At 53.7% G+C, this 14,339-nt stretch overlaps 3 protein-coding genes across 12 annotated transcripts in view; 1 reads left to right on the top strand and 2 right to left on the bottom strand.

The window, feature by feature from the left end:
• Nucleotides 1-3,391, top strand: part of LOC105472137 (DnaJ heat shock protein family (Hsp40) member C7) — a 47,475-nt gene extending 44,084 nt beyond the window's left edge. For 7 of the 9 annotated variants that reach the window (XM_071083144.1, XM_011725132.3, XM_071083137.1 and 4 more), the window contains one exon: nucleotides 116-3,391. In XM_071083144.1, coding sequence (XP_070939245.1) covers nucleotides 116-369 — 254 coding nt within the window. In that variant the 3' untranslated portion in view covers nucleotides 370-3,391. The remainder of the gene's footprint in view (nucleotides 1-115) is intronic. The other 2 variants (XM_011725134.3, XM_071083140.1) reach the window with 1 other exon arrangement.
• On the bottom strand, nucleotides 3,345-10,836 carry CN (2',3'-cyclic nucleotide 3' phosphodiesterase). 2 transcript variants are annotated; one of them, XM_011725129.3, is made up of 4 exons: nucleotides 10,704-10,836; nucleotides 8,967-9,639; nucleotides 5,331-5,470; nucleotides 3,345-3,911 (listed from the first exon to the last, which is right to left on the bottom strand). In XM_011725129.3, exons 1-4 carry the CDS (start codon nucleotides 10,704-10,706, stop codon nucleotides 3,462-3,464), a joined length of 1,266 nt encoding a protein of 421 aa, XP_011723431.1. In that variant the 5' UTR covers nucleotides 10,707-10,836; the 3' UTR covers nucleotides 3,345-3,461. The 2 variants fall into 2 exon arrangements, with proteins under 2 accessions (XP_011723431.1, XP_011723432.1); XM_011725130.3 differs by lacking the exon at nucleotides 10,704-10,836 and adding an exon at nucleotides 10,279-10,425.
• Nucleotides 10,704-14,339, bottom strand: part of ODAD4 (outer dynein arm docking complex subunit 4) — a 44,335-nt gene continuing 40,699 nt past the window's right edge. Inside the window, exon 12 of the mRNA XM_011725138.3 lies at nucleotides 10,704-12,574. Coding sequence (XP_011723440.1) covers nucleotides 12,087-12,574 — 488 coding nt within the window. The 3' untranslated portion in view covers nucleotides 10,704-12,086. The remainder of the gene's footprint in view (nucleotides 12,575-14,339) is intronic.

Raw genomic sequence — 14,339 nt, 5'->3', positions numbered from 1 at the left:
AGTGAGACTCTCCAGGAAAGCTTTGGAGATCTGTTCTCAGTGTCATCAGTTCTCTTCAAACATTTCTAATTTTTCACCTTTTCTTCCCTTCCATGTTACTTGCCTTGCTCTACAGATTTTGATCCAAACAATATCTTCAAGGCTTTCTTCGGCGGTCCTGGAGGCTTCAGCTTTGAAGGTAGGTGGGCCTGCTGTTGCTGGGAGTTCCCAGATCACAGGCCAACACACTCACTGCCACTTCGGCAGCTCTTCGGGAGTCAGCGGGGCCATGAGAGGGGGTGGCTGAATTCTCATCTAGCGTGGCATCTATCCACTTGGCTGTTGCTAAGGATGAAGACAGGAAGGCACCCCTTGCCTTGGGACCTTTAGCCACTGCATCTCTGCAGGGTCAGGGGGCATCTCTGACTGCCTACTGCCGAGGCTTCTCTACAAGAGCAAAGGTGTTTAGAAGCTGCCTACGTATAATACGGTCACCTGCTCCTTCTTGCACCCCAAAACAGCCTGAGCTGTTTGATACCCATAGAGTTTCTGTCTGCGTTTGAGTTTGAAGCAGCCCTTGAAAACTTTTCCATAATCAGAGCAAAGTGATCTTCCCTAGAAAATCCAGAGCCAACTACCAAGCCCTTCTTTTCTCTTTCAGCATCTGGTCCAGGGAGTTTCTTTTTTCAATTTGGCTAATGAAGGGCAACCACCCAGAACCCAGAAAATGCAGATTCACTCAGTTTAATCTTGAATGTGGAAACAGTTCACCTCCTCCCTTCATCACGTCTCCATGTACTTAGAGCAGTTTCGTTTTCTCAGTTGGATGCCCTGTGTCTCTGTGAGTGGGGTGGAGCAAAGGGAACCAATGCCGAAGACCGCGGGCAGGGGAGGGAGGCGGGGGTGGACAGGGAGGCAGCTTGTGAATTTTTGTTTTACTGTTTAACTTTATTAAAAAAGAAAAAAAAAAAAGAAGAGAATAAAATGTTTTGACCCTTTCTGGCCCTTTGCTCTGGCATCTGCTTTGTCTCCATAGTCTGTGAGCCAGAGCTGAGCCCGACCTGGACTTGGGGTGCAGCAAGCTGCCACAGGTAGGCTGTGAGCACCGAGCCTAGTGGCAGGTGGGGCACTCTGCCTCTCCCAGACCTGTCCCGCATGTGAGTGTTAGGCAGGCCCTGGCTGTGCCGCTGGGCCCAGCCTGACATCAGTCACGAAGAAGCGAGTTCAGAAAGCATGCTCACCTTACAGTGGGGCCCCAGAAATCACTAGAAGCTGTGTGCGTCCAAAGCTCAGGTGGGTACTGACCTAGACAGGGCAGTTTACTTACAAAGGCTCTCTCAGTTCCTGTTGCAGTGTGGGTTCGAGGGAGATGGTAGACAGAGATAAAACCCTGCCTCTTGACCCCCAGATCTGTTTGAAGTGGGATGGGTGGCTCCAGAGCTCTGGTCTGGCCACTCACTATTTTTAGCAAAAGCCCCTAGCCTTCTCTGCTCCCTTTCTGCGTGCAGGAGACACGCTGCTCACGGATGCAGCGGCATGCACCATGCTGTCCTGTCAAGCATGGTGTTCAATGTGAGTAGCCTTCCCAGGAGCTCCAGACAGAGACTTGAAGCTCTAGCTGAAGCTCAGAGATGGCCAGGGACAGGCCTTGACCTAGAAAGGTAACTTAGGATTTCTCTTCATCTGAGCTCCTGCCCCTTTCTTTCAAGTCTTCCCCGGCTGGTACCTTAGCCATGGTGAAATGATGCCTGAGTCAGGCCTGGGAAGTTTCCCTTGTGGCTGACTAGGCCTCTAATGGCCTGGAAGGGAATCAAATGTTAGGTCTTCCCTGGTGCTTGAAGTTGCAGTGACCTACAGGTGGCCTTCCCTAGAGAACTGGGAGAAACCCATACCAGGAGCTTCAGGTCTTACTGAGATCTTTCTGATCCAGTGGGCTGGGGACACCTGTGGGCCTGGTGCCCTGGTTAATGGGGGATGAGAGGCTTTTGTGCTCCATGTCCCTCATACCCAGCCAACCCCCACCTTCTGTATGAGTCTGAGGCCAGCCTCTGCTTTCTGCCTCCTCATGAAAGCCAACACTGTTCAGCTGCCCAACCTCACCACAGCTGTGCCCGGCCAGCAGAGGGGAGACAGGACCGATGGCCCCAAGCTGTGGGACAAAGCCAGTCCTAATACACCCAGCCCTAGGGAAGACTGAGCTGGGCACAGAAGGGTAAGAGAGACTGCACACAGCTAGGATTAACATGATTTATTTCATTATCAGTCTTACAAGTTGCTGAGGTTGGGCAAAGCCAGGATAGTAACTTAAATCCAAAGTACTTTTGTTGAGTGACAACCTGATTAGCAAGGCCCTGTTACTGAACAGAGGGCAGTGGAGGGCACCCCAGGAACCACAGCACATAGACCAGTGTTAGAAACCCCTTCCCAGAAGCAACCGGTGGGACTTGGCCCTTACCAGCCAGGGGTCTACTCCATTGGCTCTTGGTGCCCACCAGCCCCCGTTAGAGGAGGCCCAGAGGCCTCCAGAGGCACCATGGAGGCAAAATGGGCTGGGTAGAGAGCAGGACTGGAGCTTCCTCACCAGGGTGCTGCCTCTGGCCTCGATCTCCCCATCTACACAGCGGAGTCACGCCACTGGAAAGGACGGCCAGTCCAGCCCCTTCCTGGAGTGAGGCCCCCAGCCAGCGGGGATGTGGTGGCTGCTTAACTGTTCTGCTTTCTTCCCTAGTTATCAAACTGTTACCTAGTTATGGTGTGCAGGGGAGGGGCAGGGACTTAGGACCAAAGGTGGGAGGTAAGCTCCTTTTTCTACCCTGGTAAATAGCCCCAGGCTTCTTGGGGCTATGCTGATTAAGAAATGGGATCACTCAGGAGGATGGCTTAAGCCCAGGAGTTTGAGGCTGCAGTGAGCCATGATCGCACCACTGCACTCCAGCTTGGGAGACAGCAGGACCCTGTCTCTAAAAACAAAGAAAAAAGACAAGGAGATGGAATTAAAGCCCAGAGGTCCTCCCTTTCTCAAAGCCACCACTAGTTCTCTGTGACCATGGAAAACTACCCTCAGCCCCATTGCCTTTTGCCTCTGGTCAGTGGGTTTTGCGGGGTTCTGAGGTGTCTCCCCACTCGCCCAGCTCTGGGCAGAGCAGCTGGGCTGGGCTGGGGCTGAGCTAACTAGAACCTGGAAGCAGGGCTCGGGGTTCTGGCTGTGGCCCCATTCCTGGCTTGGTCCAGCCTCGTTAGCTTTGGTCCAGGTTCCTGAATGGTGCCTCCCCGCCCACCTTGTGTTGGGAGTGTGAGCATTAGAGGGGAAGAGGGCGGACAGGAAGGGAGGGTCAGTTATTTTACAAGTTTTTAAAAAGCTATAGGTAAGTTAACTTTGAGTAAAAAAAAAAAAAAAAAAATCACAAAACAAGGATCAAGCAGAGAGCACGTTTCCCTCTCCTCCCCTTCCCTTCTAGGGGCATACGTGGTGGTGAGAACACTCATATGATGGTGCAGGACGGCAAGGCGCCCCCCTTCCGGCTGCCTTGCGTGGACACGGGTTTGCCTTTTCCGTAGTACCCCGTGAAGATGGCCCTGACCTCCATGTTCTTGGCCAGGTTCAGCATCCAGCGCCCATTGCCCAAGGAATAGAGCTTGCCCCGGCTTAGCTCGCCCACCTCCTCGCCTCGGCTGCCCCCCTTCTCCTGCCGCAGAATCTCTAAGAGGTCAAGGCCCGTCTGCACGGCCTCTACGTCAGCTGCGCAGCCAAGGGTGATATGGGCGCGGCTCCCCCGCGGCAGGTTGTCAGTGGGTGACAGCTTGTCCACATCACTCGGCCACAACTGCAGCTGCTGCTCACTCAACTCCACCCGGGCCCCAGTCGTCTTGGGTGTCACAAAGAGGGCAGAGATGGTCAGTGTGAAGGCCTTGGAGTAAGATTTCTTTACCACCTGGGGAGAGTGAGAAAGAGGGGCCCAAGCTAGAGATGGTGGGCTCTTGAGGAACAGCTGACCCAGGGAGGGTCCCTCCTGGAGGAGAGGAGGGGAAGTCTAACAGAAGTGAGCACAGCTGAGCAGGGGTCAGGTATAGGCCCAGCATCCACTAACACCTGTGGCACGCACCTTCCCCAGGCGCTCCAGGCTCAAGTGAGAAACTCGAAGGCACTCAGACAGGGCCACATGGGGAGAGCCGGACTTCTTGAGGGAGCCCAGCTCCCTGCACACTTGCTTCCGGCCTCAGCAGGCTGGCTGACCTCTCGGTGCCTTGGCTTCGTCACCCGTAAAACAGGGAGAACCAGAGCCTACTTCAGAGTTAATGTGGTTATGGGAGTGACTAGGTGAAGAGCCCACAAGGGTGTCCGCGCACACAGCAGCTGCCACTGTTGGCACTGCTCAGCTTCCCCTGGGACCCAGGCAGCGCCCTGGAGGGCAGGGTGAGGTCAGACTTGCCCTTGATGGAAACCTGCTCTTTCACTTTGGTTCCCATCTGGTAAGTCTGCTTCTATCTGATTCTTTGAGAAAGCCCATCCCATCTCAGCATAAAAGCTTTTCTATTTTTGCTCACGATCCCTTGTCCCAACAGTGTCTGGCATGAAATGGGTACTTAATAAATGCTAAATGAAGGCATGGTTAGGGATGGCAGCTCAGCTGTTACATATTCATTCCACTATGCTAGGGTGTTGGAACCACAGGGGTCAACGAAACCTAAAAACGCCCTCAGGGAGCTTCCATTTGGGAGGACACTCCAGTGAACAGACAAACGGTTGTGCTAATAACCTAGGCAGAGAAGTGGGAGAGTGGACTTGGGGGTGGACACTTGGAGGCTGGAGACTGTGTGGATCTGGGCGACATGCCTGACATTCAGGGATCACTGTCAGTGGCGGTGTGGGTGTAAGGTGCCAGCTGTGTGGTGCAGAAAGGTCTCATACCCATTAGCCAATAAGCTTCACTATCGTATGAAACTTCCTCACTCTGGGGCCAGGCCAGACCTCAGACCTGGGGACCTCAGTGCACCAGGCTCCCTGGTGGTGAGGGACTCCTAGTCTTTGGAAGGTAAAACAGGCTCAGAGAGGCCAGAGCAGGAGCCCACTGTGGACCAGCATTCTCCATGAATCTGCAGAAGGCGGAGGTGCTTGGGGGCAGGCGAATGCACAGGCTGGCGATACTGCCAGGGCAGGCTCCTTAGAACCTGCGGCTGAGGTCTATGCAACTATGCCTGGGGACAGGGGAGCTAGGAGGAAGAGATGCCATTTTTCTTGAGCTGCCATCTGGTTTTGGTCCCTGCCTGGCCAGTACCCATCTCCAGAAGATGCCGCAGCCCCTTCTCCCGCAACCTCCCACCTCCCCCATGTGTCCCTGGGGAAGACTCACATCTTGTTGAGCATAATCCTCCGCCCCGGGAGCCTTCCCGTAGTCACAAAACTTGGTTGTGCAGTGCAGCACGCCTGGGGGTCTCTTTCCAAAGTAGGTGACCAAGTCCATCTTCTCCCTGGGCTCATCCCCAGGGACAACTGCCAGGAGAAAAAGGGTGCAGTCAGGGCAGGGGAGCAGGGGCATACCATCACCCGCCACCAGGACCACAGAGGCCCAGCGCAAAACACTCGGACGCTAAGCATCACCTCTCCAGCAACCCACTACAGTTCATTCGTTAGGTGGTCAAACTAATGGCAACTTTAGAGCAATAAAAAGTTAAAATTCTCAGGCCGGGTGCGGTGGCTCACACCTGTAATCCCAGCACTTTGGGAGGCCGAGGTGGGCAGATCACGAGGTCAGGAGTTCAAGACCAGCCTGGCCAAGATGGTGAAACCCTGTCTACTAAAAATACAAAGAAATTAGCCGGGTGTGGTGGTGGGTGCCTGTAATCCCAGCTACTCGGGAGGCTGAGGTAGAGAACTGCTTGAACCCAGGAGGCAGAGGATGCAGCGAGCCGAGATTGTGCCACTGCACTCCAACCTGGGTGACAGCAAGACTACGTCTCAAAAAAAAAAAAAAAGAAAGTTAAAATTCTCTGTCTTTACATTGTATAGATCTTTCCATCTCTTCCCCAAACTCTAAGGCATTTGTAACAGAGGCAGGCAGTACAGGCCAAGGGAATCTAAGATTTACTAGCACCACATCTCAAAGGGGAAGCAAGTCATGGGAAGTGGGGTGGAAAGAAAACAGAGGGCTGGGAACAATGTGGTACAGTGGAAACAGCCAGAACACAGTGAACATCTCAGCCCTGCCGCGTACCAGCCATCGGCCTGGGGCAAGTGACCAACCCTATCTATCAATCCAGCATAACCGTTAGGGTGACCATACACCCCAGTGTTCCCAGGACCACCAGGGAACTATCAGTAGTGACCCATTTCACTCAGGGGCCCATCTGGACAGTCACAATGTCACCATCAGTTTAATACACACCTTGCAGGCCGGTTTGGGGGATGAGAGCCTATGGGGGCCCTCCTGGTACAGGAAGGGTCTTGGGCTATAATGGGGTGGCATTATGGGGCTGGAAGACATAAAGGGGAGTGGATTATCTGTGATTTTCATTTCCAGACTCCACACCTGTGACCGTCTTTGGAGTCACTCGCTTTTTCCTGTTACATTCTGAATTGAGTCCCCGTGAGGATGTCTTGCCCTCTCTAGAGGGGAGGAAGGCGTCTCCTGAGAGCAGCCTTGCTGGTCTATTACATTTCTCCTGCTGTAACCCTGGGCAGAAAAAGATTCCAGTTTTCCTTCACAAATAAAATAGGCTGGACATGGTGGCTAGCGCCTGTAATCCTAACAACTTGGGAGGCCGAGGTGGGTGGATCACTTGAGGTCAGGTGTTTGAGACCAGCCTGGCCAACATGGTGAAACCCTGTCTCTACTAAAAATTTATAAATTAGCGAGGCATGGTGGCGGGTGCCTGTAATCCTAGGTACTTGGGTGGCTGAGGCAGGAGAACTGCTTGAACCCGGGAGATGGAGGTTGCAGTAAGCTGAATTGCCCCATTGCACTCCAGCCTGGGCAGCCGAATAAGACTGTCTCAAAATAAATTTAAAAATAAAAATAGGCTGGGCGTGGTGGCTCACACTTGTAATCCCAGCACTTTGCAAGGCCAAGCGGGGTGGAACACAAGGTCAGGAGTTCAAAACCAGCCTGGTCAAGAGATAGTAGAAAACCTGTCTCTACTAAAAATACAAAAAATAAAAATAAAAATTAGCCAGGCATGGTGGCAGGTGCCTGTATTGCCAGCTACTTAGGAGGCTGAGGCACAGAACTGCTTGAACCCAGGAGGCAGAGGTTGCAGTGAGCCAAGATCATGCCACTGCACTCCAGCCTGGGTGACAGAGAGAGACTCCGTCTCATAAATAAATAAATATTAAAAGCAACTTTGAGCAGTAGTCACTCCAGGGCAAAGCCACCAGCTCACAGGTACAGGGCTTGCTCCTGGCCAATGTCACTGCAAGCACCACAGTTCACTGCAGAGTTCAAGTTTAGGAGCTGAGGAGAAAAAAGTTCTCTGAGAACCCATACTGGCACAAATTCCCTGCTTCTGTGCAATATACACAATGTCAACAAACCAGAGTGGGGCTATTTCAGGTATGAAGATCATGTAAAATTGGGGGTGGCTGGGCGCAGTGGCTCACGCCTGTAATCCCAGCACTTTGGGAGGCTGAGGCAAGCAGATCACCTGAGGTCAGGAGTTCGAGACCAGCCTGGCCAACACTGTGAAACCCCATCTCTACTAAAAATACAAAAATTAGCTGGATGTGAGGCCGGGCGCGGTGGCTCAAGCCTGTAATCCCAGCACTTTGGGAGGCCGAGATGGGCGGATCACGAGGTCACGAGATCGAGACCATCCTGGCTAACACAGTGAAACCCCGTCTCTACTAAAAAATACAAAAAAAAAAAAAACTAGCCGGGCGAGGTGATGGGCGCCTGTAGTCCCAGCTACTCGGGAGGCTGAGGCAGGAGAATGGCATAAACCTGGGAGGCGGAGCTTGCAGTGAGCTGAGATCCGGCCACTGCACTCCAGCCTGGGCAGCAGAGCAAGACTCCGTCTCAAAAAAAAAAAAAAAAAATTAGCTGGATGCGGTGGCACACACCTGTAGTCCTAGCTACTGGGGAGGCTGAAACAGGAGAATTGCTTGAACCTGGGAGGCAGAGGTTGCAGTGAGCTGAGATAGTGCCACTGCACTCCAGCCTGGGCGACAGAGGGAGACTCTGTGTCAAAATAAATAAATAAATAAATACAATTGGGGGCAACCAGAAATGGCCTAAAGGCATATAGGTGGATTAGTGGGTGACATTTCTCCAACAGGTCACTGCAGGAGAGCCACCAGGACCCCTCTTTATCCCAAACTTACCATTGGAGCAAAAAGCCCATGCCAAGAGAGAACCCGGCTAGAGTAGCCAGAGTCCAGGGTTCAAGCCCGTAAACCCCACATCCCTCCTGGGCCCGTGTTTTTCCATCTGAAAACAGGTTTTGGCCTAAGTGTGTGTCCTCTGGAGCTGTAAGATGCCACAAACCCATGAGTAAATCAAGTAGCCCAAGGCCTGAGAACCATCCCCAGTGAAGCCACAATAGTCCTAGTTTTAATTTTTTTGCAGCTTACAATTTCATGTCATTATTATTATTTTGGAACATTATTCTGCTGCTAAAAATGAGTTGGAGAACACTGGGCTTGATTCCCCCTCTAAGGTTACATTAGAAGAGGACGTATTTCCTGTTACTACAGTTTTTCCGACCTCCAAGACGGGACGGTGGTCTACATTCAACCTGGGAGAAGGGTGTCAGAGAGAAGAGGGCTAGAAGGAAAGGTGTAGTAGGAGGAAAGGAGCTCTGGGAAGCCCCCATGTTCCCAATGTGCTGCCAACTCCCCAAGGCTACCACTGGGACACACTGCTTGCCCCTGCCCGCTCTGAGGTGAGCCTTTCTCTGCCTCCTGCTGCTTCGTGCCCCACCCTATGGTCCTATGCCCACAGCGCCCTGTGCCCAGCAAGGTAGGCTTATGAATAAGGCCCCACCCTGCCACCTACATTGTCGCAGCTCCTTCTTGAAGGCCTTGTGGTTCCCCAGCTCTTCCAGGAAGACCTGGCCGGCTTTGCGGAGGATCTCGGAGCTCTTCTTGGACAGGAACCAGCCGAAGTAGAGCGGCAGGAAGTCCTTCTCCAGCCCAGGCTTCAGCTTCTTCAGGTCATCAGCCGACAGCTGCCACTGGTTCTTCTCCTTGAGCTGGGCACAGTCCAGCCGCCACGCCGTCTTGGGCTCCACCAGCACCACCTGGTACTGGTACTGGTCGGCCATTTCAAAGAGCTGCTCCAGCCGTTCCCGCTCGTGGTTGGTGTCATCTAGCACAAGAATTCTGATATCCCGGCGGCGGCAGTAGGCAGCCAGGTCCTCATCGAGCCGCTTGTACTCCTCGGAGAAGGCTCCTCGAGCGCCGGGGGTGATCTTGTAAGCGTCGGCCGACACCATCTTGGTGCCATCACGGTACTTGTCCACGATGGCCCGTGCCAGCGTGGACTTGCCGCTTCCTGGCAGGCCGCGCAAGATAAAGAGCGTCTTGCACTCTTGCAGCGTGGCCACCGTGTCCTCATCCTGAAGGAAGGGAAACTGCAGCTCGGGCTTGTCCTTGGCCCCTGAGGATGACATCTTGCGGAAGAAGATCTTGGGCAGGAATGTGTGGCTTTTTCGGGAGAAGCCTCTGTTCTGTGTAAGGAGGGGAAGAGATGTCAGCCCAGGTCATTCGCGGGCTCCCCGCCGGCCTTACCCCTAGTCCCTAGACTGGGTGTGGGTGCCTTCCGAAGCAGGGCAGTGCTGGACCTTCTGTCCCTTTCGGTCCGGGAGCACCTTTCCGCTTCTGGTCGTGGAGGAGGAAGAGGGAAGCTTGTCTGAAGCTCTCCTAAGCGTGCGCTTTCCCCATTGCTGCCACCTCGGAAAGGAAAACGTGCTGGAGGCATGCAGGGCGTGCCAGGAGCCTGCGGTTCTGGGACTGGCCTCACTCTTATATGCTTGGCACCTACTAAGGACGTCCTCTTTGGAGGTGGGGGTCTCTGTGTCTGGGCCAAGCCACAGCTGCCACGGCTGAGTGCACAGAGAAGGGTGGGGAGTGGAGAAGGGTTACCCCAAGACTGCCTCCCTTCCCCCAACAATGGCCGCAAGAGATAATACTCTCTTGTCTGGCCTGCGGGGACAATGGTCCCACAGAAGGGCTGGTGGGGGGCAGGGCAGGAGAGAACTGGACAAAGGCCCTCTTTCACCGAGCCTGCCACCTCCTCCTCTACCCTCTCCCGGCCCCCACAAAGTCGTGGTCTTTGTGCCTGTCCAGGACAAGGCAGCACAGGGCACCTGCAATCAGGATCCAGCTCTGCCCGCCGCTGTGCTGTGTGTCTGAACCGCCTCTCGGAGCCACTTGTTTTCCTATCTTCTAGAAGCCACAAGAGACGGCAGCTTTTACCGTAAAGGGTCCCCTCCTCCGAACTGGCTCCGCCTCCCGCGCGCACCCGGGCGCGGGGCAGCGGTTCCGCGTGATGAGACGGTCCCGAGTCCCCTCTTGAGGAACGCTACCGTTTCCCTCTCCAGCGGCCTCTCCGGCACTCCGAACCCCCCGCCCAGCTTCTTCCAGACCTCAGGGCTGCCCTGAGTACCAAGACAACTGGAAGTCGAGCCCGGAGCCCCGGGTCCTCGTTTGCAAGACGCTTCCTGCCGAGGGGCCCCGACACTCGTTTCCTGCCCCGGTGCTACCCCGTGCCCGGCCCCGCCTGGCCTCTCACCATGATGAGGAGGGGCGCCGCCGTCGCCGCCTCTGTCGGCACCAGCGCTCCGGGGCCGCCCGCCTGCGCGGAGGGACACGGGAGTCCAGCGGTGGCACGACCCGAGCCCGGCCGCTTTACATAGCCCGGGGGCGGAGCGGGCACCCGGGCGGGCTGGGGCGGGCCGTCCCCTCTGCGCGCAGGCGCTGCGAACCGAAACCCGAAACTCCCGCCGCGCGCGGGAACCCCGGCCCGGCCCCGCCCCCTGCGCGCGCCCGCCGCGCCACGCGCACCCACTCACTGCGCCTGCGAGCTGGACGGCCGCTACCTTTTTCTGTGTGTCGAGGGGTAACTCAGTCGCCCTCCCCGGTCCCGTGGATTAGCAGGAAGTGAGTGAAGCAGGGTCGTGCAAGGTTGGATCCTATCTTTTTGATATTTTATTCATCATGGACTTTTGCATTAATTAAAAACTTTTTTTTAAACCACATTGGATTAAAGTATTATGCAATTTGCTGGCATCCCGGTAAACTCTGCATCTGAAATGCCTCACTGACCTCGTCCGGTCCCTGTGCCAGCCGAAAGTCAGTCTCAGCCCCGACCTTTCCTTCTAGAAGTTGTGGAGACAGACCAGGATGGCAATGGCCAAAGGGACAGATGAGTAACGGAGTGAAATCCTAACATCCTCTGAGGCCAGATGCTCAGCTGCCACCACCTCTGTGAAACCACTGAGAGCTCCGTTGGATTTTTGAGTTTCTTGTACCAAGTGCTGTGCCAAGCACTCAGTCCTCGCAGCAACCCCTGAGGCAGGTATCCCATTGTTCAGAGAAGCCAGCTTGGCGAGCCTGATTTACCTGATTGTGCCACCCAGAGTTGTCAGAGGTGGAGTCTGTCTGCCCTCCCAGGCCACTCCCCTATCTTTGGCCTCAGTCCCAGCATTCGCTTAGTTCTGGCTTGGGGCATTCTCCTGCCTGTGCTAGCTGGGGCCACCCCACCACTGTTCCATCCATAAAGCCTCCCCGGTGTCCTGCGCACTGACTGGAAGGACTCAGTCAGTCACCGGTGTCTGGGAAGCACCTCTCCTCCCAGGCCTTCCCCTCTCCTCCTCCCTGTGACTTCTCATTCCCTGAAGCTCCTGTATCTTCACCCTCCTGAAACCCTTTCTTCTTGGCACCTTTCTCTCCACGAGGCTCTTCCAAGAATGGGCAGGGGTGAGGAGACAAAGTGACAGACTCAGGGTTTGCAAGAGTGAAAGACACCTATTTAATGGCAAAATAGTGACGGAAAGCAGCACAAGTAAAACCCTCATTTTTCCTATTACAGATAAATCGCTTGAAAATCCAGTTTAATAAGATCCCGTTATCCCTCTGAACACCAACTTCCTGATCCTTATCCCTACCGGTGTCTTCATTCATACTCCTTTTCCATCTCATTTTCTGTTTTTTTCATTTCTCCTATTTCCCCAAATTGTGTTTTTCCCAGTTCTTCTGGCTCTCTTCTGCCCACTTCTGAAAGTTTATTTAGTTCTTCTGGTTCCTGTCTGCTGAACTCTCCTGAGAGTCTTTGGCCTAATTCTCCTGAAGGCCTCCTATAAATTTCTCTTGACTCTCTTCTGCCAGCTTCTAGTAGCTTCCTGCCTGTTTCTCCTGATCTTGTGCCTAATTCTCCTGACAGGCCCTTGGCAACTTCTCCCAAATCGCTTCTGGCTTTTCCTGCTTCCACACTCTGCTTTCCGCTTGCTGTGCTCTGCAGAGCTCCCCCAAAAGCCTCATCGTCCTCATCCGTCTCTCTCTCATCCTCAATATGGTCCCACTGCTTCACCACCTTCTCGGGCTCATCTCTCACTCTCCTCATGTCCTTCTCTGTTATTATTCTATCTTCATACAGTAAAGCTTCTGAAAAATAAGAGAAAAGTGGGAGGAAAGATAAAAGTTTGTTCATGTCAGGCCGGGTGTGGTGGCTCGCGCCTGTAATCTCAGCACTTCGGGAGGCTGAGGCAGGCAGATCCCTTGAGGCCAGGAGTTCCAGACCAGCCTGGATGACACAGTGAGACCCTGTCTGTACTAAAAATACAAAAATTAGCCAGCCATGGTGGTTGGCGCCTGTAGTCCCAGCTATCTGGAGGCTGAGGCAGAAGAATCACTTGAGCCCAGGAGGTTGGAGCTGCGGTGAGCCAAAATCGAGCCACTGTACTCCAGCCTGGGTGATAGAGCGAGACCTGTCTCCAAAAAGGGAAAAAAAAAAAAAAAAACTGTTCATCTCTGTGGAGGCCTGTGCTTTTGAGAGGCAGATGAAAGAAAGGCCCTGAGAATGACTGTTTTTGCTAGCTTTTTAAATTGGTGTTGACAGCACACCTTTCCAAAAGCAGAGAAAGGGAACCATCATTTACTGAGCCCAGCTCCATCCCGCGCATCACGTGAGGACTGTATAGCTTATCCCATCCGGACATCAGGAAAATGCGCACTGCCGTTGATTTGAGTTTGCAGTCAAGGGACCTGAGACTGATAGGAAAGAAATCACATGGCCGGGCGGCATGGCTCATGCCTGTAATCCCAACACTTTGGGAGGCCGAGGCGGGTGGGAGGCCAACAAGGTGAAACCCCGTCTCTACTAAAAATACAAAAATAAGCTGGGCGTGGTGGCGGGCGCCTGTAATCCCAGCTACTTGGGAGGCTGAGGCAGGAGAATCGCTTGAACCCAGAAGGCGGAGGTTGCAGTGAGCCAAGATCTTGCCATTGCACTCCAGTCTGGGCAACAAGAGCGAAACTCTGTCTCAAAAAAAAAAAAAAAAAAAAAAAAAAAATTGGCCGGGCGCGGTGGCTCAAGCCTGTAATCCCAGAACTTTGGGAGGCCGAGACGGGCGGATCACGAGGTCAGGAGATCGAGACCATCCTGGCTAACACGGTGAAACCCCGTCTCTACTAAAAAATACAAAAAACTAGCCGGGCGAGGCGGCGGGCGCCTGTAGTCCCAGCTACTCGGGAGGCTGAGGCAGGAGAATGGAGTGAACCCGGGAGGCGGAGCTTGCAGTGAGCTGAGATCCGGCCGCTGCACTCCAGCCTGGGCGACAGAGTGAGACTCCGTCTCAAAAAAAAAAAAAAAAAATTAGCCCAGAGTGGTGGCATGAGCCTGTAGTCCCAGCTACTCAGGAGGCTGAGGCAGGAGAATCACTTGAACCTAGGAGGCAGAGGTTGTAGTGAGCCGAGATTGCAGCACTGCACTCCAGACTGGATAACAGAGGGAAACTCTGTTTCAAAAAAAAAAAAAAAGCCGCAGTGGCTCACGCCTGTAATCCCAGCACTTTGGGAGGCTGAGGTGGAGGTTGCAGTGAGCCGAGATTGCACCACTGCACTCCAGCCTGGATGACAGAACAAGACTCCGTTTCCAAAAAAAAAGAAAAAGAAATCACACAATGGTCACACTGCAAGTAAGAAATGGCAGAGTCAGAATTTGAACCCAGGACAGTCTGACCCCAGAGAACCTTCTCTTTTCTCTACAAGAAATAGCGTAGGTGCTGGCAAACAACAGAAGGGTTTTCTCCAGCATCTTCATTCTGACACTTTCTCTTTGTCCCTGGGAAGCACGTTCATTATTTGTTGGGAGGTTTCCTATGAAAATATAGGAAAAAAGATAGGGTTCCTATAAAGATATAAGCTGCTG

The sequence above is a fragment of the Macaca nemestrina genome, chromosome 17 (assembly GCF_043159975.1).
Source record: "Macaca nemestrina isolate mMacNem1 chromosome 17, mMacNem.hap1, whole genome shotgun sequence".
In the NCBI taxonomy this organism is placed as follows: Eukaryota; Metazoa; Chordata; class Mammalia; order Primates; family Cercopithecidae; genus Macaca; species Macaca nemestrina.
The sequence above is the reverse complement of the archived record's forward strand: the minus strand, read 5'-3'. Positions and strand labels throughout refer to the sequence as shown.

Excerpts from the sequence above, each read along its gene's own strand:
- CN (XM_011725129.3), bottom strand. Across the intron at positions 5,471-8,966 it reads CAAGAAGGAGCTGCGACAAT|TTGTCCCTGGGGATGAGCCC; the intron begins GTAGGTGGCAGG and ends TTCTCCTGGCAG. Across the intron at positions 3,912-5,330 it reads AGGATTATGCTCAACAAGAT|GTGGTAAAGAAATCTTACTC; the intron begins GTGAGTCTTCCC and ends CACTCTCCCCAG.